General features: G+C 52.8%; 13 protein-coding genes across 13 annotated transcripts; 5 read left to right on the top strand and 8 right to left on the bottom strand.

The window, feature by feature from the left end:
• Positions 1 to 139: 139 nt before the first annotated feature.
• P152DRAFT_460436 (beta-tubulin) lies at positions 140 to 2165 on the bottom strand. The gene is made up of 7 exons (XM_033679909.1): positions 2041 to 2165; positions 1881 to 1904; positions 1809 to 1834; positions 1700 to 1741; positions 1589 to 1643; positions 1081 to 1536; positions 140 to 1031 (listed from the first exon to the last, which is right to left on the bottom strand). Exons 1-7 carry the CDS (start codon positions 2050 to 2052, stop codon positions 303 to 305), a joined length of 1344 nt encoding a protein of 447 aa, XP_033531962.1. The 5' UTR covers positions 2053 to 2165; the 3' UTR covers positions 140 to 302.
• Positions 2166 to 2713: 548 nt separating this feature from the next.
• P152DRAFT_401284 (alkaline phytoceramidase) lies at positions 2714 to 3888 on the bottom strand (the record flags this gene model as incomplete). Its single annotated transcript, XM_033676602.1, has 5 exons — positions 2714 to 2909; positions 2962 to 3152; positions 3201 to 3490; positions 3551 to 3737; positions 3799 to 3888. 5 exons carry the CDS (start codon positions 3886 to 3888, stop codon positions 2714 to 2716), a joined length of 954 nt encoding a protein of 317 aa, XP_033531961.1.
• A 756-nt stretch (positions 3889 to 4644) lies between these two features.
• P152DRAFT_382084 (Prefoldin) lies at positions 4645 to 5205 on the top strand (the record flags this gene model as incomplete). Its single annotated transcript, XM_033675751.1, has 3 exons — positions 4645 to 4674; positions 4736 to 4902; positions 5058 to 5205. Coding segments are annotated over 3 exons (345 nt in total), but the record flags the coding sequence as incomplete, so codon positions are not given.
• Positions 5206 to 7446: 2241 nt separating this feature from the next.
• On the top strand, positions 7447 to 9361 carry P152DRAFT_491214 (uncharacterized protein; the record flags this gene model as incomplete). The annotated part of the gene is made up of 2 exons (XM_033682162.1): positions 7447 to 8643; positions 8704 to 9361. 2 exons carry the CDS (start codon positions 7447 to 7449, stop codon positions 8941 to 8943), a joined length of 1437 nt encoding a protein of 478 aa, XP_033531959.1. The 3' UTR covers positions 8944 to 9361.
• Positions 9362 to 9409: 48 nt separating this feature from the next.
• P152DRAFT_475556 (mitochondrial carrier) lies at positions 9410 to 10483 on the bottom strand (the record flags this gene model as incomplete). Its single annotated transcript, XM_033681427.1, has 2 exons — positions 9410 to 10359; positions 10426 to 10483. The coding sequence occupies 2 exons, from the start codon at positions 10481 to 10483 to the stop codon at positions 9410 to 9412; spliced, it is 1008 nt and encodes a 335-aa protein (XP_033531958.1).
• A 1539-nt stretch (positions 10484 to 12022) lies between these two features.
• On the top strand, positions 12023 to 14366 carry P152DRAFT_94815 (uncharacterized protein). The gene is made up of 3 exons (XM_033683374.1): positions 12023 to 12771; positions 12822 to 13115; positions 13165 to 14366. Exons 1-3 carry the CDS (start codon positions 12118 to 12120, stop codon positions 14167 to 14169), a joined length of 1953 nt encoding a protein of 650 aa, XP_033531957.1. The 5' UTR covers positions 12023 to 12117; the 3' UTR covers positions 14170 to 14366.
• P152DRAFT_460430 (uncharacterized protein) lies at positions 14153 to 14992 on the bottom strand. The gene has a single exon (XM_033679908.1). It carries the CDS (start codon positions 14734 to 14736, stop codon positions 14563 to 14565), a length of 174 nt encoding a protein of 57 aa, XP_033531956.1. The 5' UTR covers positions 14737 to 14992; the 3' UTR covers positions 14153 to 14562.
• A 703-nt stretch (positions 14993 to 15695) lies between these two features.
• P152DRAFT_460428 (uncharacterized protein) lies at positions 15696 to 17107 on the top strand. Its single transcript, XM_033679907.1, has 3 exons — positions 15696 to 15900; positions 15957 to 16054; positions 16199 to 17107. Exons 1-3 carry the CDS (start codon positions 15736 to 15738, stop codon positions 16908 to 16910), a joined length of 975 nt encoding a protein of 324 aa, XP_033531955.1. The 5' UTR covers positions 15696 to 15735; the 3' UTR covers positions 16911 to 17107.
• A 59-nt stretch (positions 17108 to 17166) lies between these two features.
• Positions 17167 to 18254, top strand: P152DRAFT_94793 (dehydrogenase). The gene is made up of 2 exons (XM_033683373.1): positions 17167 to 17857; positions 17906 to 18254. The coding sequence occupies exons 1-2, from the start codon at positions 17389 to 17391 to the stop codon at positions 18217 to 18219; spliced, it is 783 nt and encodes a 260-aa protein (XP_033531954.1). The 5' UTR covers positions 17167 to 17388; the 3' UTR covers positions 18220 to 18254.
• Positions 18209 to 20185, bottom strand: P152DRAFT_439805 (cytochrome P450). Its single transcript, XM_033677654.1, has 4 exons — positions 19900 to 20185; positions 18990 to 19845; positions 18510 to 18939; positions 18209 to 18451 (listed from the first exon to the last, which is right to left on the bottom strand). The coding sequence occupies exons 1-4, from the start codon at positions 19966 to 19968 to the stop codon at positions 18289 to 18291; spliced, it is 1518 nt and encodes a 505-aa protein (XP_033531953.1). The 5' UTR covers positions 19969 to 20185; the 3' UTR covers positions 18209 to 18288.
• A 1426-nt stretch (positions 20186 to 21611) lies between these two features.
• P152DRAFT_515877 (alpha/beta-hydrolase) lies at positions 21612 to 22267 on the bottom strand (the record flags this gene model as incomplete). Its single annotated transcript, XM_033682920.1, has 4 exons — positions 21612 to 21622; positions 21670 to 21928; positions 21981 to 22138; positions 22189 to 22267. Coding segments are annotated over 4 exons (507 nt in total), but the record flags the coding sequence as incomplete, so codon positions are not given.
• Positions 22268 to 24873: 2606 nt separating this feature from the next.
• Positions 24874 to 25382, bottom strand: P152DRAFT_94771 (uncharacterized protein). Its single transcript, XM_033683372.1, has one exon. The coding sequence runs from the start codon at positions 25269 to 25271 to the stop codon at positions 24915 to 24917; it is 357 nt and encodes a 118-aa protein (XP_033531951.1). The 5' UTR covers positions 25272 to 25382; the 3' UTR covers positions 24874 to 24914.
• On the bottom strand, positions 25079 to 27366 carry P152DRAFT_460424 (phospholipase D/nuclease). The gene is made up of 2 exons (XM_033679906.1): positions 27132 to 27366; positions 25079 to 27015 (listed from the first exon to the last, which is right to left on the bottom strand). Exons 1-2 carry the CDS (start codon positions 27320 to 27322, stop codon positions 25494 to 25496), a joined length of 1713 nt encoding a protein of 570 aa, XP_033531950.1. The 5' UTR covers positions 27323 to 27366; the 3' UTR covers positions 25079 to 25493.
• Positions 27367 to 27580: the final 214 nt, after the last annotated feature.

Below are 27580 nucleotides of genomic sequence, written 5' to 3'. Positions count from 1 at the left end.
ATATTGGTCATCTATGGGATAAGTCTAGTGCGGCGCTCTGTGCATCGACTCCATCGCCTCCGGGAACCTCTCGACGTGCACGTGAAGAACATAGGCGAAAAGCATCGTGTATTGAATACTGGTATTTTGGTTTTCGCTACTCGCTATCGGTCATACCACGCAAGAAACATCAAAGTGAATTGCAACATTAGTAGTTTCGAACCCTTGACCATCTTCTCATACACATCGTTGTCTGAGCATAGTTCCAATCACACCCATCCACCGATGGCATCAATGATGAGTAATTCCGGTATGAAGGTCAATTACTCCTCCGGCTCAAGGGGGGCCTCCTCATCATACTCCTCCTCGCCCTCGCTGATGCTGGCCTCCTGGTATTGCTGGTATTCGGAAACCAGGTCGTTCATGTTGGACTCAGCCTCGGTGAATTCCATCTCGTCCATGCCCTCACCAGTGTACCAATGCAAGAAAGCCTTGCGACGGAACATAGCGCTGAACTGATCGCCGACACGCTTGAAGAGTTCCTGGATGGAGGTGGAGTTACCAACAAAGGTGGACGACATCTTGAGGCCACGCGGCGGGATGGAGCAGAGCGCGGTCTGGACGTTGTTCGGGATCCACTCGACGAAGTAGGAGGAGTTCCGGATCTGGACGTTGCGCATCTGGTCCTCGACCTCCTTCATGGAGACCTTACCACGGAAGATGGCAGAGCAGGTGAGGTAGCGGCCGTTGCGGAAGTCCGAAGCAGCCATCATGTTCTTGGGGTCGAACATCTGCTGGGTGAGCTCCGGGACGGTCACGGCACGGAAGGAGTGCGAGCCACGGCTGGTGAGAGGAGCGAAGCCAACCATGAAGAAATGGAGACGAGGGAAGGGAACCATGTTCACAGCGAGCTTTCGGAGATCGGAGTTCAACTGGCCGGGGAATCGAAGGCAGGTGGTGACACCGGACATGACGGCGGAAACGAGATGGTTCAGATCGCCGTAAGAGGGGTTGTTCAGCTTGAGAGTCCTCATGCAGATATCGTACAGAGCCTGGCACCATATTAGCAAGATTCCCGAACCCGAAGCTCATATGACTAACCTCGTTGTCAATGCAGAAGGTCTCATCGGAGTTCTCCACCAACTGGTGAACGGAAAGGGTAGCGTTGTAAGGCTCAACGACGGTATCGGAGACCTTGGGAGACGGCATGACGGAGAAAGTAGCCATCATGCGATCCGGGAACTCCTCACGGATCTTGGAGATCAACAAGGTCCCCATACCGGCACCGGTACCACCACCAAGGGAGTGGGTGATCTGGAAGCCCTGAAGGCAGTCGCAGCCCTCGGCCTCACGACGCACAACATCGAGGACCTGATCGACAAGCTCGGCACCCTCGGTGTAATGACCCTTGGCCCAATTGTTGCCGGCTCCGGACTGGCCAAAGACGAAGTTATCGGGACGGAAGAGGTGGCCGAACGGTCCAGCGCGGACGGCGTCCATGGTACCGGGCTCGAGATCGACGAGGACGGCACGAGGGACGTACTTGTTGCCGGAAGCCTGGCGACGGGCAGTTAGTTCGAATTCAACTGTCGGATCGAGATCAACCTACCTCATTGAAGTACACATTCATGCGCTCCAACTGGAGATCCGAGGTGCCATTGAAGCTGCAGGCTGATTAGGTCGAGAAAGAAACTTGCATCCAGCTCAAATTGGCACTTACACGCCCGAGCCGTCAAGGCCATGCTCGCCGGAGATGTTTTGCCTTCAAAAACAAACAGTATCAGCATCGTTGGTCGCTAGCGAGGGTTTGTGTACATATTGGGACCCACCAGAAGGCAGCACCGATTTGGTTACCCTACAGCTGTTAGCATGAGAACCCACGCGAGCGCGATGAAACTTACACATTGGCCGGTTTGGAGATGAACCTATTGCGAGGCAAGAGCTTGTATCAGTAAAGGATCTCGATTATAGTTGCGAAGGGGTCGTTGTGTGGCTCCAGGGCCGGTTAAGGAGACCATGGAACGCGTGACAACAAGGATCCAGGGGAGAGGGACAACTTACGATTTCGCGCATTTTGAGGGATGGACGGACGATGAACGATGGGACAAGAGACAGCGATGGTCAAAAGAAGCAGCTGGAGTATCGAGGTACCGGATCGGATGGTATGGAGAGAGAGTAGTGGAAGGATAAAGATTGGGGAGAGGTGAGGTGTGAGAGACGGAGAGAGTGTTGGTGGGAAGAAAGATTGGAAGGAAGGGTCGTGGTTGGCCCTTTCCCGGTTTGGTGGGCGGTGGGTTGTGATGTCCCTGAGCCTGAGGCCTGAACTCTGAAGCGGTGTGCGACTGCCGCTTGATTCACCACCAGTTGTGCTGTTGTTTATCATCTGTGCACACTGCACCACTCACTGCTGACTGCAAGCTGTTGCCCCTCTTCTAACTCCTTGTAGCGTCGAGCTAATCCCGCTTCGGCTGTGGGAGTTGAGGGGCCTCAAGTCACGAGACCATTAATCAGTGTTTACTTGTACAAAATCACATTATTTAACGTGTAACACACTCAAACCCTGCTTGATACCAGGACGCAATGCTAAGGAAGGTATGGTAGTCTATTCGGCGGATATTAAGATAAGTAAGATAGGTATCGTATGCGAAGAAATGAGGAAAACGCCAGGCACACCGGACATGCCGATCGCGATGTAGGAGGCCAAGCCATCAAGCATGAGAACCTCCAACCCCGTCTATTGAGACTTTTTGCAATATCCATTCGCGAACCCATTCTCTTTCCCAGCCGGCCGTTTCAGAACACAAGTAGGGATCGACGTGAAGAGGCTTGGCCACACCAAATCGTACTCGTCCTGCCTCCCGCTCAAGCAATGTCGCAGCCAGGTGCACCAGACAATGTAGAAGTACGCTCCCGTTCCCGTCATGAGATGCCTGTGGTATGGTGAGTCCGCATCCACATGCCAGGTTCGGTCCTAGTACTTACCACCATCCGTGTCCCTCCAAGACGATCCCCCACGGCAACCCGATCTCCCGTCTCCACGAGCGCAGGCTGGGGCAATACCAGTTGTCCAAGTTCCAAATGAGAAACCCTCCCAGGAACACGCTCAGCCCAACCGCGACGATGCTCCACATCGTGTTCAAGATCTCTAAATCCCGCTTGTCGATCCGCGCGTGCTCCGCGGCGTCCATTTTGGTGCGCTCGCCGTTCGGCTTTCCGCCCACCTCGGGCTTCCCTAGCAATTTGTTCCGGTTCCTGCGTGTGGGGCGAAGCTCATGTTCCATCACGTACATGCTCCGAAAGACGACGACGGCTGTGAGGAATGCATAGGCGTTCTGGTGGAAGGTCGGGTCTTGCAGGTAATGGTAGTATCCCGTGATAAAGAGCGCGAGGCCAAGGAGGAAGGTCCCCAAGAGAATCGAATTCCGCGTGGACCTGCCAAAAGCGAAGGTTGCGAAGCACACGATGCAGGTGGTGTAGATCATGGAAAGCTCGTCGACGAGCTGCATTGGATCTAGAACATATGCGCATCAGTCGCCGAACTTGACAGGAACAATGCGAGCGATATACGTACATGTGAGGGTCGAGTGGAAGAAGAAACTTCCGATTCCTACGACGAGATAGCCGCCAAAGGTAACGAGGAATACCTTGTCATGCTTGTTCTGGAGGCAGTTGACAACGCCATGGATACCCAAGACTATGAACAGGAAGTTCGTGAATGTATTGACGATCTCGGCCGCGTATATGGTCGCATAATAATCCTACGTCTGTCAATGTCTGGCCTTCTATACAAATATGTCTAGGAGATGTTGGGTATCCCACCTCCTCACACCAATTCAAGGTCGACGTCACTGGCGACCAAAAGCCATCCCGGGCTGGAGGGTACGGTACGGACGGGAGCCAGGACACCATCTCAGATGGTTTGGCTTTGGTCCTTGGAAGAGATACTGTCGCCAGACCGATCGCAGCAGGCGAGGCGGTTGTAAATAAACAAAAAGCTCAGCAACCCTCCGGATGGCGGCGGGAGGAGGATTAGACTAGAGCGCGACAGCGGGGACCGGCGGTTTAAATGCGCATGAAATAGTATTGGATTTCTAATGACTATGGAGGGATAAGCAATGACAGATGGAGATGCAGACAGTTGACCAAGTTACGAAACATCTTGAAGCTGAGAGAAGAGCAATGGGCTGAAGGAGAGAACATGCTGGCCAGAATTCGGTAGTTGCATTTCAGGTTGAATCAGGCTTCGTGACGAACCGTGGGAGTAGCAACCCAGATGGAGGGTGGTGGTGGTTAATCGTCATACCAGCCCAGGAAGATCGGTGGAAGATCGGACAACCCACCCCCGTGAGTAAGCCGTGACACGGTGACAGGCACCTGCTGGCAGCTCCTGGAGAAGCTCCATGGGCCGAAAATAAAGCCCCAATCCCTGTGTTCGGCGAATCTGAGCCCAGCAATTTGTTCCCTACCTTCCTCCATTGCACAAGCCCATCCAGTAGTACGGACGCATGCACCAGAAGTACGGGCTCTGAAACAAATTTCATACGGTTCTTCGCCGCTTTTGCATGTGAACGAGGCACAGGGACAGAGAATCATCCCAGGACCGCGTCATCTTGCTGTGAGGATATTGAGAATATCGAGACCTGAACTGGGGTCATATCAACCACCATGTCGATTCCCAATGAGGCACTGCAAAAGGTGAGTTCCTCCATCGACTGCCGACACTACGGGAATATAGAAGACTAACACGACCTTACAGATCTTGATTGAGATCGAGCAGAAGGCCTCGTTCTCGCAGCAGCAGATTTCCATCGTGAAGTCGCAGATGGCGGCGAAGTCACGCGAGAGTCGGATGCTCCAACTCACTGCCAAAGAGGTGGAATCACTGCCAGTCGAGACGAAAGTCTATGAGGGGGTGGGAAAGATGTAGGTGCTTTTTTGATTTCGATCATATGGAGCGCCTCGTCAATCCGATCATGTGTCAAGCGTCGCCGCTTGCGTAATGACTTCAGCGACGACCTCAATTTCCCTCAGCCGCGTGTTCTCTTGTCTCCAAGTCTCCATCCTGACCGCCCCAACAGGTTCATCGAGACCCCCGCACCCGCGGTCAAGAAGCGTCTCCAATCCGAAACCGAAGGGCTCAAGTCCGACATGACGAACCTGGAAAAGAAGCTGCACTACCTCGAAACGACGTACAAGAACAGCATCGACAACTTGGAGCAGCTGCTCGGTCGGTCCAGAGGATGATGAGCGTCCGCCTCGTCGGACCTTCAGGACGTCGGAAATCTGCAGCGCGTGTGGGGGGAGGGGGTGAGGGTCGCGCCTGGGGCCTCGTGCCTCTCTAGGTGCGGTCAGTGTGGCGATCGGGAGTATGAGATGGCGTTGGGCAGAAGTACTGCGATCACTGGCGGCCGCTCGTCCTCGAGATATAGGTACCGCACGATGCGATCGCCAGCCGTTGTGTATCCTATGGACCGAATGTGGACAGATATCAGACGGGCTAAGCCATTAAAAATGTGCACATTCTGCACCGCGCCTCGATGTCTTGCAATATTCGCAAGGAAGAACAAGGATTTTACCCATTCATATCAACATTGTATTTCTAAGAATGATATGTACCTATCCAACCCATGCGTCGTGCAGTCAATCCCCTAAACACCTGCTACATTGATTACTTAATACAAAAGGGAAACGAGTCCAGTTGTCCGGATTTAAGAGACTCGGAGAGGTGGATCAGGGTTGATGACCCGATATTCTTGGTTTCCTTTCTCCAATATCATGTACCCAGTACCCACAGCACAGTGCCCCCGAACGAGCGTTTCCCACCCTAACATTCGGTTTATGTCAGATTGGGTTTGATTAGAAGCACACTGTCGCAAGTAACAGATAGCCCGATATGCTGCTGAAGTAACTACAGTTTCAAGATGTCGTCCATCGACCTTGCTTATGGAAATCAGGTGGTTTCTTCCCTCTTTAGCTGCCCAAAAATGGTTTCTGGACTTGGGCGGCGCAAGCAGAGTGTGCATGGAGGGAAGCGGGTTTAGAAAAAAGCGGGATGGCGGGGGGACACACCGGACACCAATTCTGTCTAGCCTGATGCGTAGAACCAAAGGTTTTCAACCAGCCTGATTTGCTTAGATAGTTACGAATTACGGTACAGTCCAGTCTGTCAACCATATTCAGAGAGAGGGGAAGACGGGAAGTCGGAACGTCCCGCTCAGATCTGGCCGCAGCTGTCAACGTCGGAGAGAGTTACGCAGGAGAGTCTATCAAGCACTCAAACCCTCCAGCTGTGTGTGCGAGGCACTCGCTAACGCTAGGAAGGCTGGAACACCCTCGGAGTGAGGGGCAAGGGCCTCATAAGATCCAACAGAACTGGGGATGGATGGTGCAGTGACGGGGAAAGGTGAGTTTTGGCCCCCATGCCACCAACAATGCTTAGGGATAGCGTCCTCCAGCCGCCTGAATTCGTCAACATCTTGAATATTCCTCGAGGCTCTACAGGGCTTAGTGATTAATAGGATTCGTTGGCGGCAACCCCGAGTACCCATGCCACGAGGCTGGGACTTGGATGGGTCGCTGGATCTGTTTTTTGATTTAGTCCAGCCCTGGGTGACGAACCCGACTGGAAATATTCACGATCCGTACCCCGTACAAGTGCAACGGCGGACAGGCGTGTCCCTTGTTAATCGCAAAGCGAGGTACATATCGGCAGCACACTTGGTGAAGCTAAATCTGCACCTCTTTTCGCCGTTTCGCACACATCTGCCCCCCATTCAAGCAATCTACTGACCCTGACCGACCGTCAGAGCTTCATCGTCTTCTGCTTTATAAGGCTGATCTCCCATCCCTACCTGACCTTACCTTACCTTACAGTCTGTTCGCTGCTTCGCTGTACCAGTACTGTTCATTTTTGGTTTGGGAGTCCCTCCGTTGCAGATCACAGCCCTATCTTCCCTTGTCAGCCGATAACTAAGTCACCCCGCTCTATCGTGATCACGCCCCAACGCTCCGCTAATCGGACTGACTGATCTGTGGCGACTGGTCTCCTTGCAGTTTGCACGTTTCCATTGCACGAACACCGCCATCCGCCTCAGCTGCACCACTGCCCTTTGTCACCTTGAAAGCCTGGAATTCGTCCACAAGACTGGTGTCCCCACTGGTCCAGAATTTTCCGTCTCCAACCCCTCCTCGTCGTCTTTGTGCGCCCCGATCCTCTAGGGTCATCCTCTGCAACTCAGCTGGAATCGTCTTCATCCGTTCCCGGGGTTTTCGGTCACCAGACCGCGATACTACGTTGTTGGCTTATTATCCTCTTCTCTTGTGAATCTTCATTTTTGGATCAACCGCTTCACATCCTAGGCTACGCACAACATTCTCGGATCTGCCGCCCTTCACCCATACGCAAGAGCATAGTGATACCCGACATCTTCGTCTAACTTCGGCGGACTAACGGCTCTATCCGCCACGATGTCATACGAAGAGGACGAATACTGGCGCTATACCACCGCCGGCCGCGGCTACGGCCACGTTCCTCCCCGGCCTACCTATAACTATCTCAACCCCGCTGCCCACCATGGCATGGCGTCGCACCACCGATCCCGCTCACAGGGCGCGCCTCCCGCCCCAAACATTCAAATTCACAACATCACGGCCCAAGAAGACTATCACCACGAGCGGGCGCCCTCCCCGAATTACGGATACCGTGGCCGCATACCGGTCCGTGACGATGCCGTCGCCGACGAGCTGGCCGACATTCGCCGCGAGTTGCGCGGTCGAAGCCGCGGGAGAGAATCGGACACGGTGAACGTGGTCAACCAGGCCAGCTCAGCACAGGCTGCCAACGCAAACGCATGGAGGGAATGGGAGTATCGTCGGTCAGAGGCCCGAGCGCAGATGGATCGAGAGCTAGAGCTAGCCAAGAAGACCAAAGACCTCGAGGCGGTAGAAAAGGCGAACCGGCGGAAGCAGATTCTACTAGAATCCCAGGCGAAAGACTTGGAGGAGGAAGAGGAGAGGAAGGCGGCGATCGCCAAGTACAAGGCCCAAGAAGCTCAAGAGGAGGAGGACCGGAAAGCGGCGGTCGCGAGGTACAAGGCAAAAGAAGCTCAGGAGAAAGAAGACCGCAAAGCGGCGATGGCCAAATTCCGACAGCAAGAGGCGGACGAGAAACGCGAGCGGGAAGAGGGGGCAACGCGAGCGGTTCGAGAGTACGAGGAGGAGCAGCGCCGTCGACAAAAAGAAAAGGACGAATGGCGGCTGAAGCTGAAGCTTGAGGAGGAAGAGGCCAAACGGAAGGAAAAGGAAGAAGAGGAGCGGCTGCTGGCGAAGCTCAAGGCAAAAGAGGAGGAGAAGAAGCGCGAGGAAAAGGAGGCCGAAGCGAAGCTCACTGAGGAGATGCATAAACGGCTGGCAAAATTCGGCTTCCAGGAGAACCAGATCGAGGCCATGGTGGATCCGTCGAAGGCCGAGAAACTCCAGCTCGGGCAGGGGCCGAAGGCGCCCAGGTATGGCCTACACAACCACGCCCACAACCATAACCACACGACGACGATCACCTCCTCGACCGCGCTGATCACGAAGGAGAAGCCGACGTTCATCAAAGTGAAAAGAAAGGATCTGAGCATCGACACCTTGAAGTACTATCAGATCCCGTGGGAATACGACGTACGTCATCCCCCCCCATCCGTTGCCTCTGCACTGGTTTGCTGACATCACCGACCACAGACCGACTCCGACTTCATCATTCTGAAGCAGGAGCTCGATAGCGAAGAGACCGACATCCTTTTCGAGCATACTCGTCGCCTCCGCGGTGGCAATACCAAGCTCCTCATCGAGACGTCCGATCGCAGTAAGAAGCCTGAGTATGCGTTTGTGAGGCGTCGGGGCACCTCTCGCTCTCGCTCTCGCAGCCGGGTACGTGAATCCAGCCCCAAACGGGTCCACGTCCTCGGAGGGATGTGGTAAACGAGGTAAAATGATATATGGAATGATAGCTACGGCCGCATCTGGCAAAGGGGCGATAACGGCGATATGAGTTATAATGCCAGTCATACAGCGTGGCGGGTCGATCGGTCGACCCAACTCCCTGCTATTTGGATGCTTTGGGTTCATCGCCTTCCGCAGTCGTTTTTGGGTCTCTCTTCCTTCGCATTGGGATTCCTTGTCTTCGATTCTCCACTCTCGTTTAACACTTTATGATTCGTGTGTTGAGTCTAATCTGTATGTATTAATCTACAAGTATCATACAGGTCAACTCAAATTGTTGCCTCATGTTGAGGAAAGTAGTGTTTCCCCACCATTCATCCGTCTTCCCAAGATTTCGTCCCCCAGATAGTCGAGATTAAACAGGAACGCCACGTCTTGAGTTTCGACCTCTACCGGAACGCCGTGTAGATGTCATGCCAAGTAGGAGATTTCCAACCATCGTCTACTACGCCAACCCGTCTTCCAAATGTAATTCCGCCCTCCTAACCAACTCCTCATACAACGTCCACGCCAACGCACTACTCAACGCCTTCCTCGCCATCCGCAACCCCAGCCCATCAAAAAAGCTTCTCCACCCTTCCTCCCGCAACAATATCCCCGTGCACCGCACCATATTCTGATACCGCGCCGGATCCACCTGCACCCGCGTCTTCAGCACATCTACCGGATTCGTCAGCCCCGTCGCTGCCACCGCCGCCAGCAGCCCGCTCCCGAAGTTCACCCCCGCCGCCACCCCTCCCGACACCTTCGCGTCCCCCGTCTCCGGTCTCACCGCAATGGATGGCCTCACGAGGACCCGCGACATCGACGCCTTCGACGCCTCGTAGAACGCAACATATAATCCCGCATACGGGGCATCCCGCAACGCCGTGGCCCCCGCGCCCGCAAAGAACCCTCTCACCCCATCCCTCCCCAAGATCTCCTTCACCCCACCCGCCAGCGACGTATACCCATACAGCGACGACTCAAAGCGCACCTTCAGGATGGTCAAGGGGGAGAGCACGAAGCCGGCGCCGGCGCGGGCGATCGCGCCGGTGAGGAGGTTCGTGGACGGGGTGAGCTTCGGGAGGGCGGAGGAGGAGGAGGGGGCGGCGACTGTGCCGATGTTGCGGTGGGCGCATTCGCGGCGGAGGAGGTTTAGAGAGCCGAAGTAGAGGGCGCTTCCGACGCCAGTGCGGAGGACGGAAGGGGCGGTGCCGCGCCAGAGTTGGCGGAGGGGGGAGGGGTGGGGGTGGGTGGCGGACGGCGGCGGGGTGAAGATGGAGGTGAGGAGAGTGCGGAGGGAATGGTGGGCGTGGGAGGATTGTTGGAGGCGGGTTTTGAGGAGGTCGAAGGGTTGGAGGAGGACGGCGCTGGAGACGCCTGAGACGGCGCCGGCGGTGAAATGGAATGCTGCTGTGGATGTAGTTAGCATCGGATATCTCAGGGTCTATGTCTAGAGGATGGGTAGGTGAGTCGTACATTTGGACTGGCGGGGGGTCGTCCTAGGGACCGTCGCCTGGGGTGCATTGGACACCATGGAATTTACAGGCATAACATCGGCTGGAAACTCATGGTGAAGCAATATCTAACCCAGCTCCGCCTGGTATACGTCTGTTGAGGAAGTTGGATGCTTAGGAATTCCTGGCGTCATCATGGACTTCACAGAATCATGACTAAATTCGACTTTACTAATTCTAGAGACAGCTCCGGCTGGACCCCAGCTTGGACAATTCGGTCTAACTCCGGTGGAAATGGGCCAATCACAGGCTGGATTTCCGATCTCCATTGAAGGTGTTCAGGTTGATACTTATCGTGAGTTGGTGATAGAGCCGAAGTGTTCACGTACTAGGAATTCAACTTCCATGCATTAGTTAGTAATATGATCATGACGAATATTGGTGGCTCTGCTATGAGCTCAAGAAAGACCGTCTGAGGAGCCTAAAGGACCCTGAGTGAAAAGCCTGGCTCTGCGGACCTTGAGGGTACAGTGCTTTAAGGAACTTGCGGAATAATACTGGTAATTATTTGTGGTGTACATCCATAGACAATCTGACTTAAAGATGCAAATTAAATTCCAGCGTCTCATCTCATCTCAATGCGAAATGGCGGGTCCCGCCTTCATTACCATTACCTACCGCAGACCTTATCCCTTCCAGCCTGGCCTAATGACAGGAGGATCTACCCGTACATGATCCATCTCGATGCCATCCATAGAAACTTGAAGGCTGAAGACACACCCAGATGGCCCGATCTTCATAACATCCAGGGAGGATGTGTGGGGATGACCAAGTGATGAGGAACACTGCTTCAGACTTCAGAGTGCAGACACGATGATTTGCGCAGGGAATCGAAGAGAGCGACATCCTCCACATAACCGTTCGCGCACCGAGTTCTCCAAGTATGTCCGGTATATGTCCGACAATCCCGATCATGGCGACTAGAGAGTTTCCAACTTCGGTCCGGGTTGTTGCTGGCTTACTGCGACGTGTGAACATGGAGAATTCGAGATGGACTCGTGGTTGCCCCACGGGGTAGTGGATCATGGAGGCGAACGGTGGATGGACGGCGGTCTGCGTGCGAACTTATGAACTACGAACCGTGAACGAAGGAGTATTCCACCAACTTGTGGAAACTAGATGATGGATGAATTGATGATGACCCCGTAGACCCGGTGGTCTCGCTCGAAACTCGGGATCTGACTCCTTGTGGCTGCCTGAATGCCTGGATGCCTTCCTTCCAGACTCGGGCAGAGGATTCGGCATCGATATGCGACACGTTCAGATACCGATGTCATCATCCGGTTTACAACATCCATCTTTCGGTGCGCGGTTACGAGCTAACCCCCCGCCCTGCGCATGCGGGATCCGGCCATTTAGCTTCGAGTTAATTACATTGGCAAATGTTACGGCACTCGACCTCAACATACGCCGTATGGCGATCGGCGCTTTATATTGATCGTTCGCGCCGCCAGGTGAGCCCATGAAGAGTTAAGAGCTTCACTGGGACTTTCATATGGTCTCCAAGTTTCTTTCTAGCGGCTATTCATCTTATATATTTGTCATTTCTCTTCGCTGTACATTTTTTCGGAGATTGTCGACTTTCTCTTTATTTAACACCTAAGATTTTGGGTATCCAGAGCATAGAAGTGCGCCTTGAGGCTCTCGTTCTGCTATGGCTTCCGCGGATAAATATGACATTGTCATCGTTGGCGCAGGTCCGGTTGGCCTGATGCTAAGTACATGCCTTGCGAGGTGGGGTTACAAGATCAAGCATATCGACAACAGGCCGGAACCAACAGCCACCGGACGTGCCGATGGCATTCAACCGCGATCCCTTGACCTTTTACGGAATATGGGCTTAAAACGAGCCATAATGGCCCATCATCCGGCGAAGGTGTACGAGGTTGCGTTTTGGGACCCGGCCGCAGGCAACCAGGGGATCCATCGAACAGGGACTTGGGCAAGTTGCCCGAAGTTCATTGACGCGAGATACCCGTTCACAACGCTGTTGCATCAAGGACACATCGAGCAAGCGTTCATCGGGGACATGGAAACGAATGGAACATCGGTCCAGAGACCGTGGACAATCACCGATTTCGAGAACGATGGGCACGACCCGACTTATCCGGTGTCCGTAACAATCCAGCATGTCGATGGAGAGCAGAAGGGCAAGGAGACGGTTCGTGCGAAGTATCTTTTCAGCGGAGAAGGGGCTCGGAGCTTCATTCGAGAGCGGCTTGGCGTGAAGATGGACTTTGGGGACCCCATCTCCAATGTATGGGGCGTCATGGATGGTGTGGTGCGGACTAACTTCCCCGACATCAAGGTATGCTAGCGGTTCTAGTTGCGTTTCCAGAATTCTGACATCGAAAACAGATGAAATGTACGATCCACTCAGATGCCGGTTCGATCATGGTCATTCCAAGGGAGGACAACATGGTCCGGCTGTACATTCAGATTGCCTCCTCAACAGATCCGGACTTCAACCCTCGGAAAACGGCGACGGAGAAAGAGGTGCAAGAAAAAGCGAAACAGATCTTGAAACCCTACTACCTCGAGTGGGATAGCGTCGAGTGGTACTCGGTGTACCCTATTGGACAAGGCATCGCATCAAAGTATACACTTGACGAACGTGTCTTCCTCGGTGGTGACTGCTGCCACACGCATAGCGTAAGTTTTCCAATCGGTGGTCATATAAGCAGCTCCTAACACCCTCTAGCCAAAAGCCGGTCAAGGGATGAACACCGCATTTCTGGACGCGGCGAACCTCGCCTGGAAGATCCACCACGTCGAATCCGACTTCTCCCCCCGGTCCATCCTTTCCACCTACGAGCCCGAAAGGAAATCCGTAGCGCAGAACCTGCTTTCATTCGATGCCAAATACGCCAAGCTATTCTCAACACGACCTCCCACCGCGGGCGAAATCGGCTCGGCCCACCAGGCCAGCGAGCTGGAGGAGAACGACTTCGTCAAGACATTCAAAGCCGGCTGCGAGTTTACTAGCGGATACGGTGTTGCGTATGGCTCCAATGTCTTCAACTGGTGTCCGAGCCACTCAGCCAAATCCCACCTTTTCCTCCGCCACCCTGAGGCGACCACCCTGCGAACTGGCCGCATTCTGATCCCATCGACAGTGACTCGCGTGGCCGATGCCAACGAGGTGCACCTCGAGCAGGAGATCCCGCTCAACGGGTCGTACCGGATCTATATCTTCGGCGGCAAACCCTACCGCGACTCCAGCAATGCCCCCAGCTCCTCCGTCCGCGCCCTCCAGTCCCTCGCGCAATACCTCGCCCACCCGAAGTCCTTCTACCAGCGCTTCTCCTTCCTGCCTAGCCACCGGGTCTCCCACCACGAACCACACAACGTCCACTCGGCGTTCTTCTCCATCTGCACCATCTTCTCGCTGCCGCGGCCGCGCATCGCCGAGCGCAGGTCGACTCTTCTGGGGGCCGGGAATCTCTTCGCCAGCTACAGGGACCACATCTACGCGGACGATGTCCCCGACATTCGCGTGCCCGAGAGTTTAGCGGACGGCGCAGTGGGTGCGGCGCACGCCAAGATGGGCTTTGGGGATGACGGGGGCGTGGTCGTCGTTCGGCCGGACGGGTACGTGGGCTGTGTGGTGAAGCTTGTGGAAGGGTCGGGGACGGGAGAGGCGCTGGAGGAATATTTCAAAGCCTTCACGACGGACGGGAAAGCGCAGTTGCGACCGAATTTGTAGGATATGATTTGATACATTTAAGCAGCCGGGTACGGGTCAATAAGCCAATATCATTTGCTTTAACTTTTCGCTCCGTTTCGAGGAAGCATTGGTCTGCTAACGGATGCGATCCTCTCAGGCTTGTAGCACATGTAGTTTCCAACGCCGAATCAAGCTTCCGTGACGCCACGCAATGCAATCCAGGTCCCTGTTAGTTCGCGACTAGGAGTACATGCCTAGTTCCCATCGAATATGATCTGTCCTCTTCATCCTCCTCTCTAAAATAACACCACCTATCCCCCTTCCCCTCTTCCGTGGCAAAAGCCTTCTACCCTCAGACGTCGGCCTTCACGCACAGCTAGCGCCTCAACCCCATCGTGATAACCGCGTAATCCAAATCCGCGACCGATTAAATTAGCTCTTAACCTTGCCCGCCGCCTTCACCGGCACCGCGTCGGCCTTCCGCTCTTCGGAGAGGTCATCGGTGTTCTCCGCGTTGATTTCGAGGTAGTGGTAGAGGACGATGAGCAGCACGGAGGCGCCGCCGAGGAACAGCGCCAGGCTGTAGAGCTGCGAGTCGGAGATCATCGTGGGGCGGATGGGAGGATGGGTTGGAGTGGGTTGGTCGCGGTGTTGGATAGATGGAGGATGAGGAGAGCTGCCACAAGGGTTCCGGCGATTGTTGAGCAGGACAGTGGAGAGTAGCGAAAGGGTCGGTGGCCGGTAAGGAGAGATTGGGAGTGATAATGATCGACTCGAACTCAATTTGCGTTGTAGTTTATGGATTGAATAATTATTGCGGCATATGGACGGAATGACAACCTCAAGCTGGCCTTAACTGCACATGAAACTATCAAGATATCGCTCCCCGGAAGGGCAGGGGTCCCTGGACGAGCAGTGTGGCTAGAGTATTTGTACCAGCCACAGTCACATGACATAGCTCACTAGAGTGGGTCCGGGGTTTGAATATCACGTGACCATGGGTTCGATTGGATACAGTCAGGAAACCTCAACCGCAGTCTATCCCTCCTCCCACAGAGAGGCCTGACGGGCGTATGAATATCTCGCTCTCTCTCTCTCTCTCTCTATCCCTCCTCCCCAATATCTGACACTCAATGTCACATTAACCGCTGCCTTTACCAGCACTTACAGCTTGAAGAACCGGTGTGGATCGAATCGTATCCAAACATCACCAAGATGGGTTTTTGGCAGTTTCAACCGGGCAGAAATGACCCCATCGAATGCAGCGGCTCGGCACTCAGCCGTGAAGCAGGTGCTGATCTCCTATCCGCCACAGGAAAGCAGCAATGAGGTAGGTCCGGCGACCGTGGTTGCTATTTCTCAATGTCTGTTCGATATAAACAACGTTCGTACCGTTCTCATCTGCTCTTCTCCATCGAACTTTGCATCACTCGAGTCATCACACGATCTATCATCGTCCACGTAGCTTCCTTCCATTCTATCAAAAACCATCGTTATCTTCAACATCAAGTCGAACTTCCGATCATGCCGCATCAACATTCCCTGACGCGTCGCGCCGTTACAATCATTGCCCTTACGGCGTCGATGCAGCAGACCGGAAACGCAATGCCAACTGCTCCCCAAGGCGTAACCGAACTCAGAGCACCCGACATACCTCCGCCCCCAGGATGCATACCCAACTACCCCGGCACGTTCGGCATGCTCGTGACGGATGTCAATACGGCCGGTCCACGGGGAAGGTTGAAACGAGATGGAGAACTGGTGTCGCAGGTTCGACCGTCTATGATGAAACCGATCTATTTACAGTTCTCCTAACAATCTATTAGATCGACGACGGCCAGCCGCAAACGCCTTCGGGTGGAGGTGGAGCCGTTTCGCAGATACCTGATGGGCAGCCCCAGGCTCCTGGTGGAGGCGTCGTTTCTCAGATTGGCGATGGACAAATCCAGGCTCCGGGTGGAGGAGTCGTCGGCCAGATTCTCGACGGCCAGATCCAAGTTCCAGGTGGAGGGGTCGTCGGCCAGGTTCCCGACGGTCAAATCCAAGCTCCAGGCGGAGGAATCGCTAGTCAGATAGCCGATGGACAAATCCAGGCTCCAGGTGAAAAACTCGTCGGCCAGATTGACGACGGTCAGATCCAAGCTCCAGGTGGAGGACTAGCCGGCCAGATTGGCGACGGCCAAATCCAAGCTCCAGGCGGAGGAATCGCTAGTCAGATAGCCGATGGACAAATCCAGGCTCCAGGTGAAAAACTCGTCGGCCAGATTGACGACGGTCAGATCCAAGCTCCAGGTGGAGGACTAGCCGGCCAGATTGGCGACGGCCAAATCCAAGCCCCAGGTGGAGGAGCAGTCAGTCAGATTGGCGACGGTCAAGTCCAGGCTGCAGGTGGAGGACTAGTCGGTCAGATTGGCGACGGCCAAATCCAAGCTCCTCGTTCTCCGAACCTACTCTCCCGTCGCCAACTGACACCACGGCCTCAATTCCGAGCTGGCGCTTCCGCCGACTCATTGAAAATGACTCTTGAAAATGGGGTTCTGAAAGACGAGTTCGGCCGAACCGGATACATCGCATCCAATTACCAGTTCCAATTCGACGACCCGCCACAGGATGGCTCGATCTTTACAGGGGGTTTCAGCGTCTGCAATGATGGCACCCTGGCTCTAGGTGGTAGCACTGAGTTTTATCGGTGCATCAGTGGGGACTTCTCCAACCTCTACGATCGTTGGTGGGCAGACCAGTGCAGTCCCGTGGCATTCAATATGGTGGAGCTTGTCTAGTGGATGTTGGCCCGACCGCGAAGCAGAAGAGGCAATCCTTGGGATTCGGGGCATGATCGCAAGCTAGGAGCCTCTAGGTAGCTGTGTGCAAGTTTTGTATTATGTGGAGTCACAGTTACGATCGATTTGAGCCTATGTCGGGTTCAACCATGGCTAGCAGCACATGTTCGGTTGTCATTCTTTACGTACAATGCACGGCATCAGTTGTTCCGACGGAATGTCAGTTTCTTGCGCTGTTTGAAGTGAAGTTCACTTATGCAAATCAGCCACCCCGGTTCCCGCAGCATAATTGCGGCAGGGTTCGGTCCGTTCATCCTTGCCCGTGTATCCAATGCGAGGACAAGGAGCGGGGCACGCATGCCCAGGCAATTCTGGTACATGTATATATGTATGTTCCGTGGAAACCTTGATCGGAGCGACCTAGGCATTCTCGTTTTACCAAAGTCTATTAGCCAAAGTCTTTCCATGCTTCAAACCCATGTCTAAATTTCTAGCTGGAAAAACTGCTATCGTTACGGGAGGAGCTGGAGGTTTAGGTCTGGCCATTGTACAAAGGTTCCTTTCCGAGGGTGCCAACGTTGTTGCAACGGACATCGACCCCAAGCGGTTGGAGGAATGCCCAGCTACAGTTCCAGCTGAGCATCGAGAGCGTCTTCTTGCAGTCCAATGTGACAGCACGGATGAGTCAGCCGTGGAGAAGACGATTGAAGAGACCGTGCAGAAGCTTGGGCGGCTCGATATTCTAATCAATTGTGCGGCCATCAACGATCAAATGGCTCCCGTGGGCGACTGTCCGCGGGCTTTGTGGGACCGAAACCTTCTGGTGAACCTTACTGCGCCATTCATCACGTCGCAGCACTCGGTGCGGCAGATGCTGAAGCAAGAGCCGAAAGGGGGTGTGCTGTTGAACATCATCTCATCCGCAGGCGAGTTCGGATATCGTGCTGGTATATACATCCGATGATCTTGCTGAGTCGCACTGCTGACTGGGTTAGGTTGCGCCTACACTGCGTCGAAACACGGGCTGGTGGGTTTGACGAAGAACACGGCAGCTTTCTATGGCCCAGAGGGGATAAGGTGTCTAGCAATCATGCCCGGTCCTATGAAAACGAATATGGGCAGTGATGCGCATGACGTCAGCAAGTATCATCCAGAAGGGTTACGTCTTGCGAGTTCGTCAATGGCAGCTGGCCTCCGATGGAATCCGATTGAAGAGGTCGCAAAGACTGTGGCTCTCTTGTGCACTGATGGCGTAGGGACTATCAACGGCTCTCTCGTCAACTGCGATAACGGTTGGACATGTATATAGATAAGGTACCTGTCTCCTGATAAATAAGACAGATAGGGACAATACGAGAATAAAACATCCATTCATATCTCATGCCTTGCGTGCTGCTGGTGTAGCGTTCACCAGTAATTGCGGCTTATCCCACATAAGATAAGTCTTCTGATCTCCCCAGTTCTCACTCTCGGGACATAACGTGAGGTCGAAGTTCCAGAGCACCTTCGCTAGGATTATCCGTATTTCATGATAAGCCATACTAATGGGCATCAGTCAGCGAGATTCATCTGCCCCGATCTCTGGCTCGGGGCACTTACTTCTTCCCAAGGCAGTTTCTGGGCCCATAAGAGAAAGGTTGGAACGCATGTTTCTTGTCTTCCGAATACTTGTCAGAAAACCATCTTTCAGGGATGAAAGAGTAGGGGTCCCGGAAGTTGTTAGGGTTTCGGTACACTGAAATATGGGTGGCGTAGACATTAGTTCCAGGAGGCACAGTTTTTCCATCGATCGTGACGCCTTCTGGAGGCACAACTCGGGGCAGACCATTGGAAATCGGAGGATACATCCTAAGACCCTCTTCAACGCAACCTTGGAGATACTTCAGCGCCTGTAACCTTTCGATGGTAATGTCATCTTCCGAAGGAAAAGCGCCGCGAATCTCTTCCGTCAACATCTTCAGCTTGTCGGGGTTCTTGAGCAGGTACCAGGTGAGCCCGCTCAAGGCGGTTGCAGTGGTCTCTGTGCCCGCTTTGAGTTGTCAGAAGGCGCTTTCATCAATGGAATGGAAAGAGAGTTACCAATCATAAACAAATTTCCGTGTTCATACATCTCCTGGCGAGTCAGCCCCGACTCCCCGTCTCTCTGGAGAACGAGTCCCCAGATATCCGGCCGAGCATCTTTCTTCTCCAGGCGACGATCCACCCTCGCACGAGAGAACTCGTGGTGCAGTTTCCTTTTCTCGTTCAGTGATGGCGGCAGCAGGCTCATCACCATACCAAATAATGCCTTCTCGATGATGGAATAGTAGCGGATGCTGTGGAGATAGACTCCAAACTTGAAGTTACTAAATACCGCTGCTACCCACGGATGATATCCTTCCATATCAAGCATGTCTAGCGACTCGCCGAAGGTAAGGTCGCCCATAACGTCAAAAGTCGTGTAGTTGTACATCCGGACCATATCGAAGACATGCTTGGAATCCTTCTGCGCCGCGGTATACATGACCTTGACGAGCTTGTCAACGTATGCCAAGAATAATGGTTCTTGCAGCTTTAGGGCTTTGTCGGAGAATGCGTGGGAGAAGACTCGACGGAAACGGCTGTGATCCGCCGCGCCAGCGTTCACGATACTAGGAACCGAGTCCGGAAACTCGTAGAAACGGTCGGGTTTCGTCAATACTGGCTCCCCGGCACGTCGATGGCCATAAATGTCCTTCCATGACTGTGCGCTGGAGTAGCTTAGTTCGTTCGGGGCAACTCGAACGACCTCACCGTATTGAGAGTGCAAATTAGTTATCCATTTTTGCGCTTCGCCGTCAACCATCTTCTCGATGGTCGGGATGAAGCTTGCAGCGCAGAGGCGTGGACCTGGATACCTGCGAAGCGGATGGAAGAAGACATTGTAGATATAGATTGAAAGCTGGTACACGACGGCCTACACCGCCACTTAGCCGGGGACTGCTTGGATAGAGGAAGACTTGGTACTTACACAAATCAACAGAAGCAAGGAAATTGTGAAAATGCGAGAGAAAAGACTCCAAATGAATTGGAAGGCCATCGGAAAGGATACGAAATATCACGATTCGGGTGGCCGAATCAAACTACATCGTATGGACCGCGCTTCCATTTTATACGATTGCAAGCATACATTCCGTCATCAGAGTTACCCGTACTATACCATTCAACCTGTCGTGTGATGAAACATGTATCCCGATCAACCTCTCTTGGGGATTAGTTAATATGTCACCGGGTGGCAGGGCGATTCGTTCCGTGCCATACCGAGCAGCGAGGAAATTGATATCGATCCGGAATCGAATTATGCACGCGAAGCACAAATCCGCGACCATTTCCCTGCAGCGAGGTATTTGGTACCTATTCAAGAGTAAGACGGCTTATTGTATTAGTAACTGGCTCTACTATGGTTACAGGCAAAAGTATTGTTAGCGCGGCGCTAATCAGGGGTGTCTAACCTAAACCGGTTTTGTTCATTCTTCCATTACTAATTAGATATAGATTTCACCATCTATTAGCCTGCTCATTCTCCGGACCTGAATCCTATTGAGACAGTATGGAATTAGATGAAGGACTAGATCCAGGACCACTATGGGGAATTGGGGATGTCTGATTATCTTATGACCAGCTTCGGGGGGGAATTAACGATGCTTGGGAGGCTATACCAGAGGAATTCCTGTACGAGTTGTCGAATCGATGGGCCAGAGATGCCAGGATGTGATAGGCGCAAATGGAGGCTATACACGATAATGAAATCTATATCTAATTTGTAATGAAAAAAGAACAAAAACGGTTTAGGTTGAATACCACTGCTTAGCGCCGCGCTAACAATACTTTTGCCTGTAACCATAGTAAGTATAAAATCTCCTCTCCTTGTCCACATGCCATTAATAACAAACACGTGTAACGTCCAGGTTCCCCTCATTCGAATATGAAACCCTGGTTGCGTACAAGGGGTGGACGGAGAGGAATTTTCCTGCGAGCTGTCAAATGGGTCATTAGATAGACAAGAATAGGTCCTAGTATAGATCATATGGCCGTGTGCATATTCGTTGTGGAACAATTCGATGTTTCGCGAAATTGAACCCGTCTGATTTACTCGGCCGTCGGTCAAGCGGCACCTTTGCTCTTCTCATACTGGCTGAGGACGAAGCAAGCAGCGGCTTCAATGTAGTATCCATCAGCGCTGTATGCAAGATGAGCGTTCTGGCTGCCCTGTGATGGACGGAGGTTCTCCACCGCAGCGCCAGTGCATTGGGGGGCGCGTTCGACAAGATCCCTTCTCTCCGCTCCTAGAGTGCTCCCTCCCAGGCCTCGAAGACCGCCTCCTATTCCGCCTAGGCCACCCGAGAGGCCCGAGAGTCCACCTGATCTCCCGCTGGAACCCCCGAGCCCGCCAAGTCCGCCCAACCCACCGCTAGAGCCCCCAAGTCCACCCAATCCACCCAGCCCTCCGCTGGAACCCCCAAGTCCTCTGAGTCCACCGAGACCTCCACTAGAACCTCCCAGGCCTCCAAATCCACCGCTGGAGCCCCCAAGTCCACTCAGTCCACCAAGGCCTCCACTGGAACCCCCGAGTCCCCCAAGTCCGCCGAGTCCGCCGCTAGATCCTCCCAATCCACCCAGCCCGCCCGACCCACCGCTGGAGCCTCCGAGGCCACCTAGTAGCCCACCAAGACCTCCGCCTCCGGCGCTATCACATACCTAGGATATATCAGTAAACCGCTCGTATATCTAGCAAGGGCACTTACAAAGTCACCACTATGGCAGTATGACATGCACCGACCAGATACCTGCGTTGGGCAAGCCGGAGAACCGAACATTGTCACTGAGATGACACGAGAAAGGATGTTCGCCGGGATTTGAGGAATCACTTGGACAGTGACCATACCTCCTTGGGAGTGTCCTCCCAGGGCGAACTTGGTGTCAGGGCAACGCTGGGCGGTTTCCCCAAGGTGTGATAGGTAATCTTGCACGCCAATAGGCATAGAATCTCCCATGCTTGCCTACAGACCCCTCAGCAAGAACTTCTGGTTGTTAGAAACAGGCGGTACGTACAGGATAATGGACCGGATGTCCAGCGGCGTCAGGAATCAAGGCAGTTATGTTGGTGAACAGAGAGTAACCGGCCGCTCCATATCCCCTGGACCAGGTCTGAGCAGCGGCTCCGTCAAAGTCGTTTCCATAGTTCTGCGGAGGTTCGGTCGTTGCTCGCGCTAACGTGAAATTAGATGAGACGAGACCGTCAGTATTCGACCAGACGCACCGTAGATGAATTCGACACTTGGGCATTGAGCCCAGATGGCCGGCACCAGAGCCGCAAGAACGGCAAGTGAAAACTGCATGGTGAGAACGAGACTTCGCCTGATATTCCCGATCTTTGGAAGAGTCTCTGACTTTGGGGGTCTCGAACTGGGTTCAACAATTCGAAACAGAGCTGAATATATATACATATGACGGGTCGCGGGCATCCAAACCTGCGATCGGCTGACTGGTCATGTTCATCGTCAGATTGTCTTCCCATTTGTATGTGGAAATTGCCCAAGGAGCGTAGCAGATTGAAGCTCTCCACCTCCATACGTGACTGGAAGCAATGCTGGAGTGACATGTTTATCTTGGCCTGGAAAACTGTTTCAGGGTATGAGGAAGAATTACCCCTTTGGGGGGTCGATATGCACGAACTAAGCGAGACCGATGAGGAGAATCGACGTAGATGCGGATAAATATATTGCTCGCCCATGCGCTGCCCTGGTGTTGCGCCTTCAGATAAAACGAACCCAGCTCCTTGGCTGACGGCAAAAATCTCCAGCTGCAATACATTGTGATTAATATCATCCCTTTTTGAACCCTAGTTCACGACTTGAAAGCGGGAACGAGGGAGCGAGCGAGATGATCTGCAAGCGAACCATATTTCATAGTAGTAATCTTGCTAGCGTCAAGGTGATTGGCTTGAGAAAATCTGATAGTTACGGTAATAAGGAAATTGAAGAAAGGAGATGAAGTGATGGTGAACGTCACGAGTTCACTGCCCATGACCTGTTATGCAAACCTGGTGCTGAGTGATATATTCATGTCATAACCTCATTCATCGCTGTCTACCGGTACCATCCCAATTGTGCTCTCTGCAACTCTGAACCATCACGACCTGCACTCCATGCCCATTAAAGTATAGGGCTTTTTCGCGCTCTGTAGAACCGAGTGGATTGGTTTCATGGTTCTAAGAAGTCGGAATGCAAGCATTGTGCCTTACTTGAAGTGCGGCCTTCTATAGGCAATCGGTCTATCGAAGTTCGAACTGATATGAATCTTCCATTTCTGGACATCCATTTGGAAATTCAGAGGTACAGATGACATCCGTTGTCGGTGCAAACCCCTCGAAGAATAGGATGTATAGGTATTCAGACGGCAGGCAGTAAAGCTCCCAGTTATTGTGGCAAGATGCTGGACATGAGGAGAAGTATAATCGTAAGAGCACGGAAGACGAGACTGAAAGATGGAAATCCCTCAAGTACATATTGCATACCAAAACCGCCTCGCTCGCTTTCGCACTAGCTACGACTATGGGCGGAACATTACTCGAGTATCCGTCTTAGTCCAACCTGGTTTCCAGGGTTCCTGGGAGGCAACACATTGGGAGAGCGGCAGGGTGATAACCCAGGTAGTTGACACAATATAACTACCGTAGGTAGCAGGTGACCTGGGATCGACCTTTATTGTTCACTCAAGGATAGCGAGTCTTGTTTTACAGCAGCGAGTTTCATCCCTACCGGTATATCATCCCCCTGATGCATTCTCCGACGGGATGCTTATTTGGTATGCGACAGCCTCCCAGTACCAAGTCTCTGCCTGGATATCTTTTAGAAAATCAAAGTCGATGGGTTTCAATGGCGCTTCGTTCTACGTTAACTGGGCACTTCTGGAGGGACAGTTAGGCGAATTCACAGCGGACGGCGTTTTGGCTTGGATCCTTTCTTCGATGCCGCTAAGCAGGCGGGAATATACGAGTATGCTACCAAATTTCCAGACCCGGACTATATGAACTACGCGATGCGGCAATTCCACAAAGCCGGAATTGTAGTTCTTATTATCAGCAACGATGCCTTCCCCGACCTCCCACCGCGCAATGGACTATGAAAAAAGTAAGGAGCAAAAAGCTCACGCCCCGCAAGTGCGGAAACGGTACGAAAACCGCCCGGTGGAAACTCAGGGAGGGTTAGGTTTTGGGATGTCAGCCTGTCTTCAGAGTACATTTATCCGCTCTTTCACCAGGTTCGATGCCGCTTTAAGTGTAAAGAATATTTTCAAGCTCCTACTATGGCAGCAAGCGATCGCCACGGTCCTCATTGGTCATATGGGACTGGACTAGAACTGGGTCATTGGTGTAGACGAGTTCTAACAGCCTCGCGGAATCCTCGACTCTGACATTTATTAGCCAGCAATGAAGCATTGGGCTACTGACTTCTTCCTTGGTATTCGATATTCTGGCATAGTCCTAAATCAATTATGTAAATAAGCGTTGGAAATCATGATCGTCAATCAATGATGATCCGGGCCAACAAGCTGGTCACAGTGACCCTCAGTGTAAATAAGGTACACCAAGACGGTACAGTCCAGTGCAAGAGATTTCGAGGCAGTCTCATCTGGATTTCTCCTTTGTTTGATCTGTCTAATAAATAAGGGCGGCAAACGTCAAAATACACTGGTTGATGCCGTTTCTTATTCTATGCTGTAGACACTGATTTGTCAGAGCGGACAAAAAAGTCCCCAGCCAACACCGAATCTCTGAAGCCACGCAATTATAGTTTACACACAATGACTTTGCACACAATGGCCATGTCCTCATCAATGCCTGCCGGAAAACAACAATGTCAAATACCACCGGGAGATAAAACCTCGTTACTCGGTGCCTAAGTCGTCTGCTTCCTTCAGCTTTCCAAAGAACAACCTTCTTCACGAGTAATTATACTAGACAGTTGACTCTCGAAGAAAAACTTACACCGGGTCCCTCTTCCAAAATGGGTCGAAACACTTCCACACCGGAGGAAAGTCTCTCATCCATGACATGGAGCTGCTGTCGTTGCAAGATGGCGATGCTTTGGTCGAAGGGGGAGTGCTGGTGTAGGCACAAGAGGTGCAGGAAATGCCCGCGGAACTATCCCTACGGCCCTGCCCCCTGGATTTGCAGACACTGCCGGACGTTGAATGGACGAGGAGAGAACTTCTGCCGATGCTGCCAGAACGATAAGACCACCGTCCCTGGTGGCTAGGCGATGGGGTTGAGGTAAGTTGGCATGACTTCGTTTTGCTTTGTCCTCGGGTTCTTCGAGGAAGACGGCGTGGACGATGCATGGAACACACAATAGTAGACAAGAAAATCGACAATGTATGTCCAACTGGCGGCTGGGGTTCTATCTAAACCAGAATTCGCACATGCGAAGTGATAATGCTCTTTTTTTCTCAAAAGGAAATAGACATGTGGCCTGATTATAATGCTCGGACGCTTTTAAGACGAGCATAACCGTACCCAGGCGTCCAGGGGGTCATAGACTTTAGCATTCCGGTCGCGTCGGTTCAAGGGAAATCTTCCATACAGAACCAGGGTCGATGATTCTCATATGGTCTTCCTGGCAGTTCCCAAGGTATGCTATCCAATGAGCCACCCTCGCACAGAGCAAAATCCAATTCTTCGCCCTTCTGTTCCGGTGAGGCGATCCGGAATATGACGCCGCACTCCCAGTTTGCGCAATTGATCTTCAGTTTCTTCGTGGCGCGATCTGTAACCAATTTGCCCCAGGCACTCTCCGACAGGTTGTGAGATCCGACGTAAAGATAGGCAGGGTCGATCGAACCGGCTCCTCTGCTGCTCGAAGCGTCTCCCTGACTGGCGACCGAGACATGGCGCACCAGAATCATCTTACTGTGACTTAGGATGCCCGCCCGGCGAGAAACATGATCCCTCATAAGTTCTTTCGGAAAGGTGTCGGCATTCCACCATTTCGACATCAGGAAGATCGTCCCACCGGAGTCGGTGCCTTTCGTACTGGTTGCTACAGTGTCGTACGTAGGAAAGAATATCCGGAAGACGCGTTTTAGGAGTTGGATGGGGTTGCTGGTCGCGCCTTTCGTTGGCTGTTTGACTTCGCGACCGAGTAAGGCATCGTAGAAAGTGGATATGAAGGGATAATTCAGCGCACCGAGCGAAGCCGTGGCGTAGTCGACGTGAACTTCAGAGCCTTTCGCTGTGGAAGGCTGGACGAACAGTGCTTTTCGTCGCTCCACCTCCATGCCAAGATTGCGAACGCTGCGGCTGAGTCCGAACAAGCCCGTCTCCGCTGGTCCTACGATGTGAGATCCGCCAACCGAGTGGACGAATTGGATGTGCTTGGTGTTGGTATAATCGAATTTCAAAAGGCCGTCGATGACGTAGGGCGGGAACGTGGAGCTTTCGCAGAACGAGAGCAGTTCTCGACCAAAATCGGTTAGGTCTTTCCGAGCGGTCAACTTCCCGTCCGAACGCCGTGGCAGGTCGATGAGGAAGAGGGAGTTCTCCATGACGCCGGAGACTCGATTGTTCGGGTTGGCCGACTCTCCCCAATCATACGGGACGAGATTCGCTGTTGGGATGACGACGCGTATCCAGTTCTCGAAAGAGAGCAGCATGAGCTTGCTGTGCATCCGATTGACTTGACCCGGCATAGGAGGGAAGCAGAGCACCAAGTTTTTGTAGTGGTCTGCGTCTGTTCTCCATTGCTTCCGAACCTCCTCTTCTTTGGCTTCCATGACGAAGACCAGCTTAGTCGTGGGCTTCACTTTGTTCAAGATCCATTCCATGTCCCATTGAAATGCACTCAGAACTGCCAGCCGTAGGTCGGAAGGTCTCAACACTTCCTCGATCTTTATGTCGTTGTCTCGTGGTTGTCCGAACACCCAGGTTTTGCGGAGGAGACCACGGACATTCGGGAAGGGTGGTGGTGCGTCTGGGCGTGCCGGAGATGATTTCCTATCTTCAAGGTCTAGCTTTTGCTTCTTGCTTCCTGCATCGTCTGATTCAATGGAGATTGTAGACGAAGAGTGCCGTCTCTTGTGGGGTGCACTATCAAGCTGTGAGTCTCGGTTCATAGAATTGATACGTGTTAGTTGGAGAGTGTAGTGACATGTAAATTCCGTGGAAACGACTTGATTGTTGCTTGTTGAACTGTGTCGATATACCTAGCTTGTGAGGCTCCATACTGAATCATTGCAGCGGACTCTTTTTTGCCATTTGCTGTGTTATTGTTCACGTTCGATTTGTTGACATCCCGACTGGCCATATTGTCGGATGGGAGCGGTGAACCATGAACATCCTGCAGAGACAAGGCAATTGCTCGTCTAAGCTCTTCATCCTCGTCATCAGACGTCATTTTCTAGCAGCGTTTGAAAGATGGCTGTTGGTGTCGCAGGAGAATGAAAGTCGGTTGCTATGTGCCAGTTGCAAAGTGGCAGTGGACGTGAATCGCGTCAGGGACAATCCTGGCCAATCCACCAATCACGAGCAGTATCTAATCCATACAGATCCAGTGTGTTGTATTATCAACTGGACATCCATTTATTAACAACAAAAAGTCTTTCCCAGCTTAGGAAAAGATACCTAGTCGAATACATTGCCTAGGAGGAAGCGA

The sequence above is a fragment of the Eremomyces bilateralis genome, assembly GCF_010015585.1.
Source record: "Eremomyces bilateralis CBS 781.70 unplaced genomic scaffold P152scaffold_18, whole genome shotgun sequence".
NCBI lineage: Eukaryota > Fungi > Ascomycota > Dothideomycetes > Eremomycetales > Eremomycetaceae > Eremomyces > Eremomyces bilateralis.
Note: the sequence above shows the minus strand (reverse complement) of the source record. Positions and strands in the feature narration are given on the sequence as shown.

What these genes read in the sequence shown, in the direction of transcription:
- P152DRAFT_94815 (XM_033683374.1), top strand. Translation starts at nt 12,118, where the DNA reads ATGGCTTCCGCGGATAAATATGACATTGTCATCGTTGGCGCAGGTCCG. An exon ending in CTAACTTCCCCGACATCAAG is followed by an intron (nt 12,772 to 12,821) that starts GTATGCTAGCGG and finishes CATCGAAAACAG; the next exon opens with ATGAAATGTACGATCCACTC. An exon ending in ACTGCTGCCACACGCATAGC is followed by an intron (nt 13,116 to 13,164) that starts GTAAGTTTTCCA and finishes AACACCCTCTAG; the next exon opens with CCAAAAGCCGGTCAAGGGAT.
- P152DRAFT_94793 (XM_033683373.1), top strand. Translation starts at nt 17,389, where the DNA reads ATGTCTAAATTTCTAGCTGGAAAAACTGCTATCGTTACGGGAGGAGCT. An exon ending in CGAGTTCGGATATCGTGCTG is followed by an intron (nt 17,858 to 17,905) that starts GTATATACATCC and finishes TGACTGGGTTAG; the next exon opens with GTTGCGCCTACACTGCGTCG.
- P152DRAFT_439805 (XM_033677654.1), bottom strand. Translation starts at nt 19,968, where the DNA reads ATGGCCTTCCAATTCATTTGGAGTCTTTTCTCTCGCATTTTCACAATT. An exon ending in CCTTGCTTCTGTTGATTTGT is followed by an intron (nt 19,846 to 19,899) that starts GTAAGTACCAAG and finishes GTGGCGGTGTAG; the next exon opens with GCCGTCGTGTACCAGCTTTC. An exon ending in CGGAAATTTGTTTATGATTG is followed by an intron (nt 18,940 to 18,989) that starts GTAACTCTCTTT and finishes GACAACTCAAAG; the next exon opens with CGGGCACAGAGACCACTGCA.
- P152DRAFT_460430 (XM_033679908.1), bottom strand. Translation starts at nt 14,736, where the DNA reads ATGATCTCCGACTCGCAGCTCTACAGCCTGGCGCTGTTCCTCGGCGGC.
- P152DRAFT_460428 (XM_033679907.1), top strand. Translation starts at nt 15,736, where the DNA reads ATGCCAACTGCTCCCCAAGGCGTAACCGAACTCAGAGCACCCGACATA. An exon ending in ATGGAGAACTGGTGTCGCAG is followed by an intron (nt 15,901 to 15,956) that starts GTTCGACCGTCT and finishes ACAATCTATTAG; the next exon opens with ATCGACGACGGCCAGCCGCA. An exon ending in CCTGGTGGAGGCGTCGTTTC is followed by an intron (nt 16,055 to 16,198) that starts TCAGATTGGCGA and finishes AGGAATCGCTAG; the next exon opens with TCAGATAGCCGATGGACAAA.
- P152DRAFT_460436 (XM_033679909.1), bottom strand. An exon ending in GGCCTTGACGGCTCGGGCGT is followed by an intron (nt 1,644 to 1,699) that starts GTAAGTGCCAAT and finishes ATCAGCCTGCAG; the next exon opens with CTTCAATGGCACCTCGGATC. An exon ending in CCTTCTGCATTGACAACGAG is followed by an intron (nt 1,032 to 1,080) that starts GTTAGTCATATG and finishes ATATGGTGCCAG; the next exon opens with GCTCTGTACGATATCTGCAT.
- P152DRAFT_94771 (XM_033683372.1), bottom strand. Translation starts at nt 25,271, where the DNA reads ATGCATCGTCCACGCCGTCTTCCTCGAAGAACCCGAGGACAAAGCAAA.
- P152DRAFT_460424 (XM_033679906.1), bottom strand. Translation starts at nt 27,322, where the DNA reads ATGACGTCTGATGACGAGGATGAAGAGCTTAGACGAGCAATTGCCTTG. An exon ending in TATGGAGCCTCACAAGCTAG is followed by an intron (nt 27,016 to 27,131) that starts GTATATCGACAC and finishes ACAGCTTGATAG; the next exon opens with TGCACCCCACAAGAGACGGC.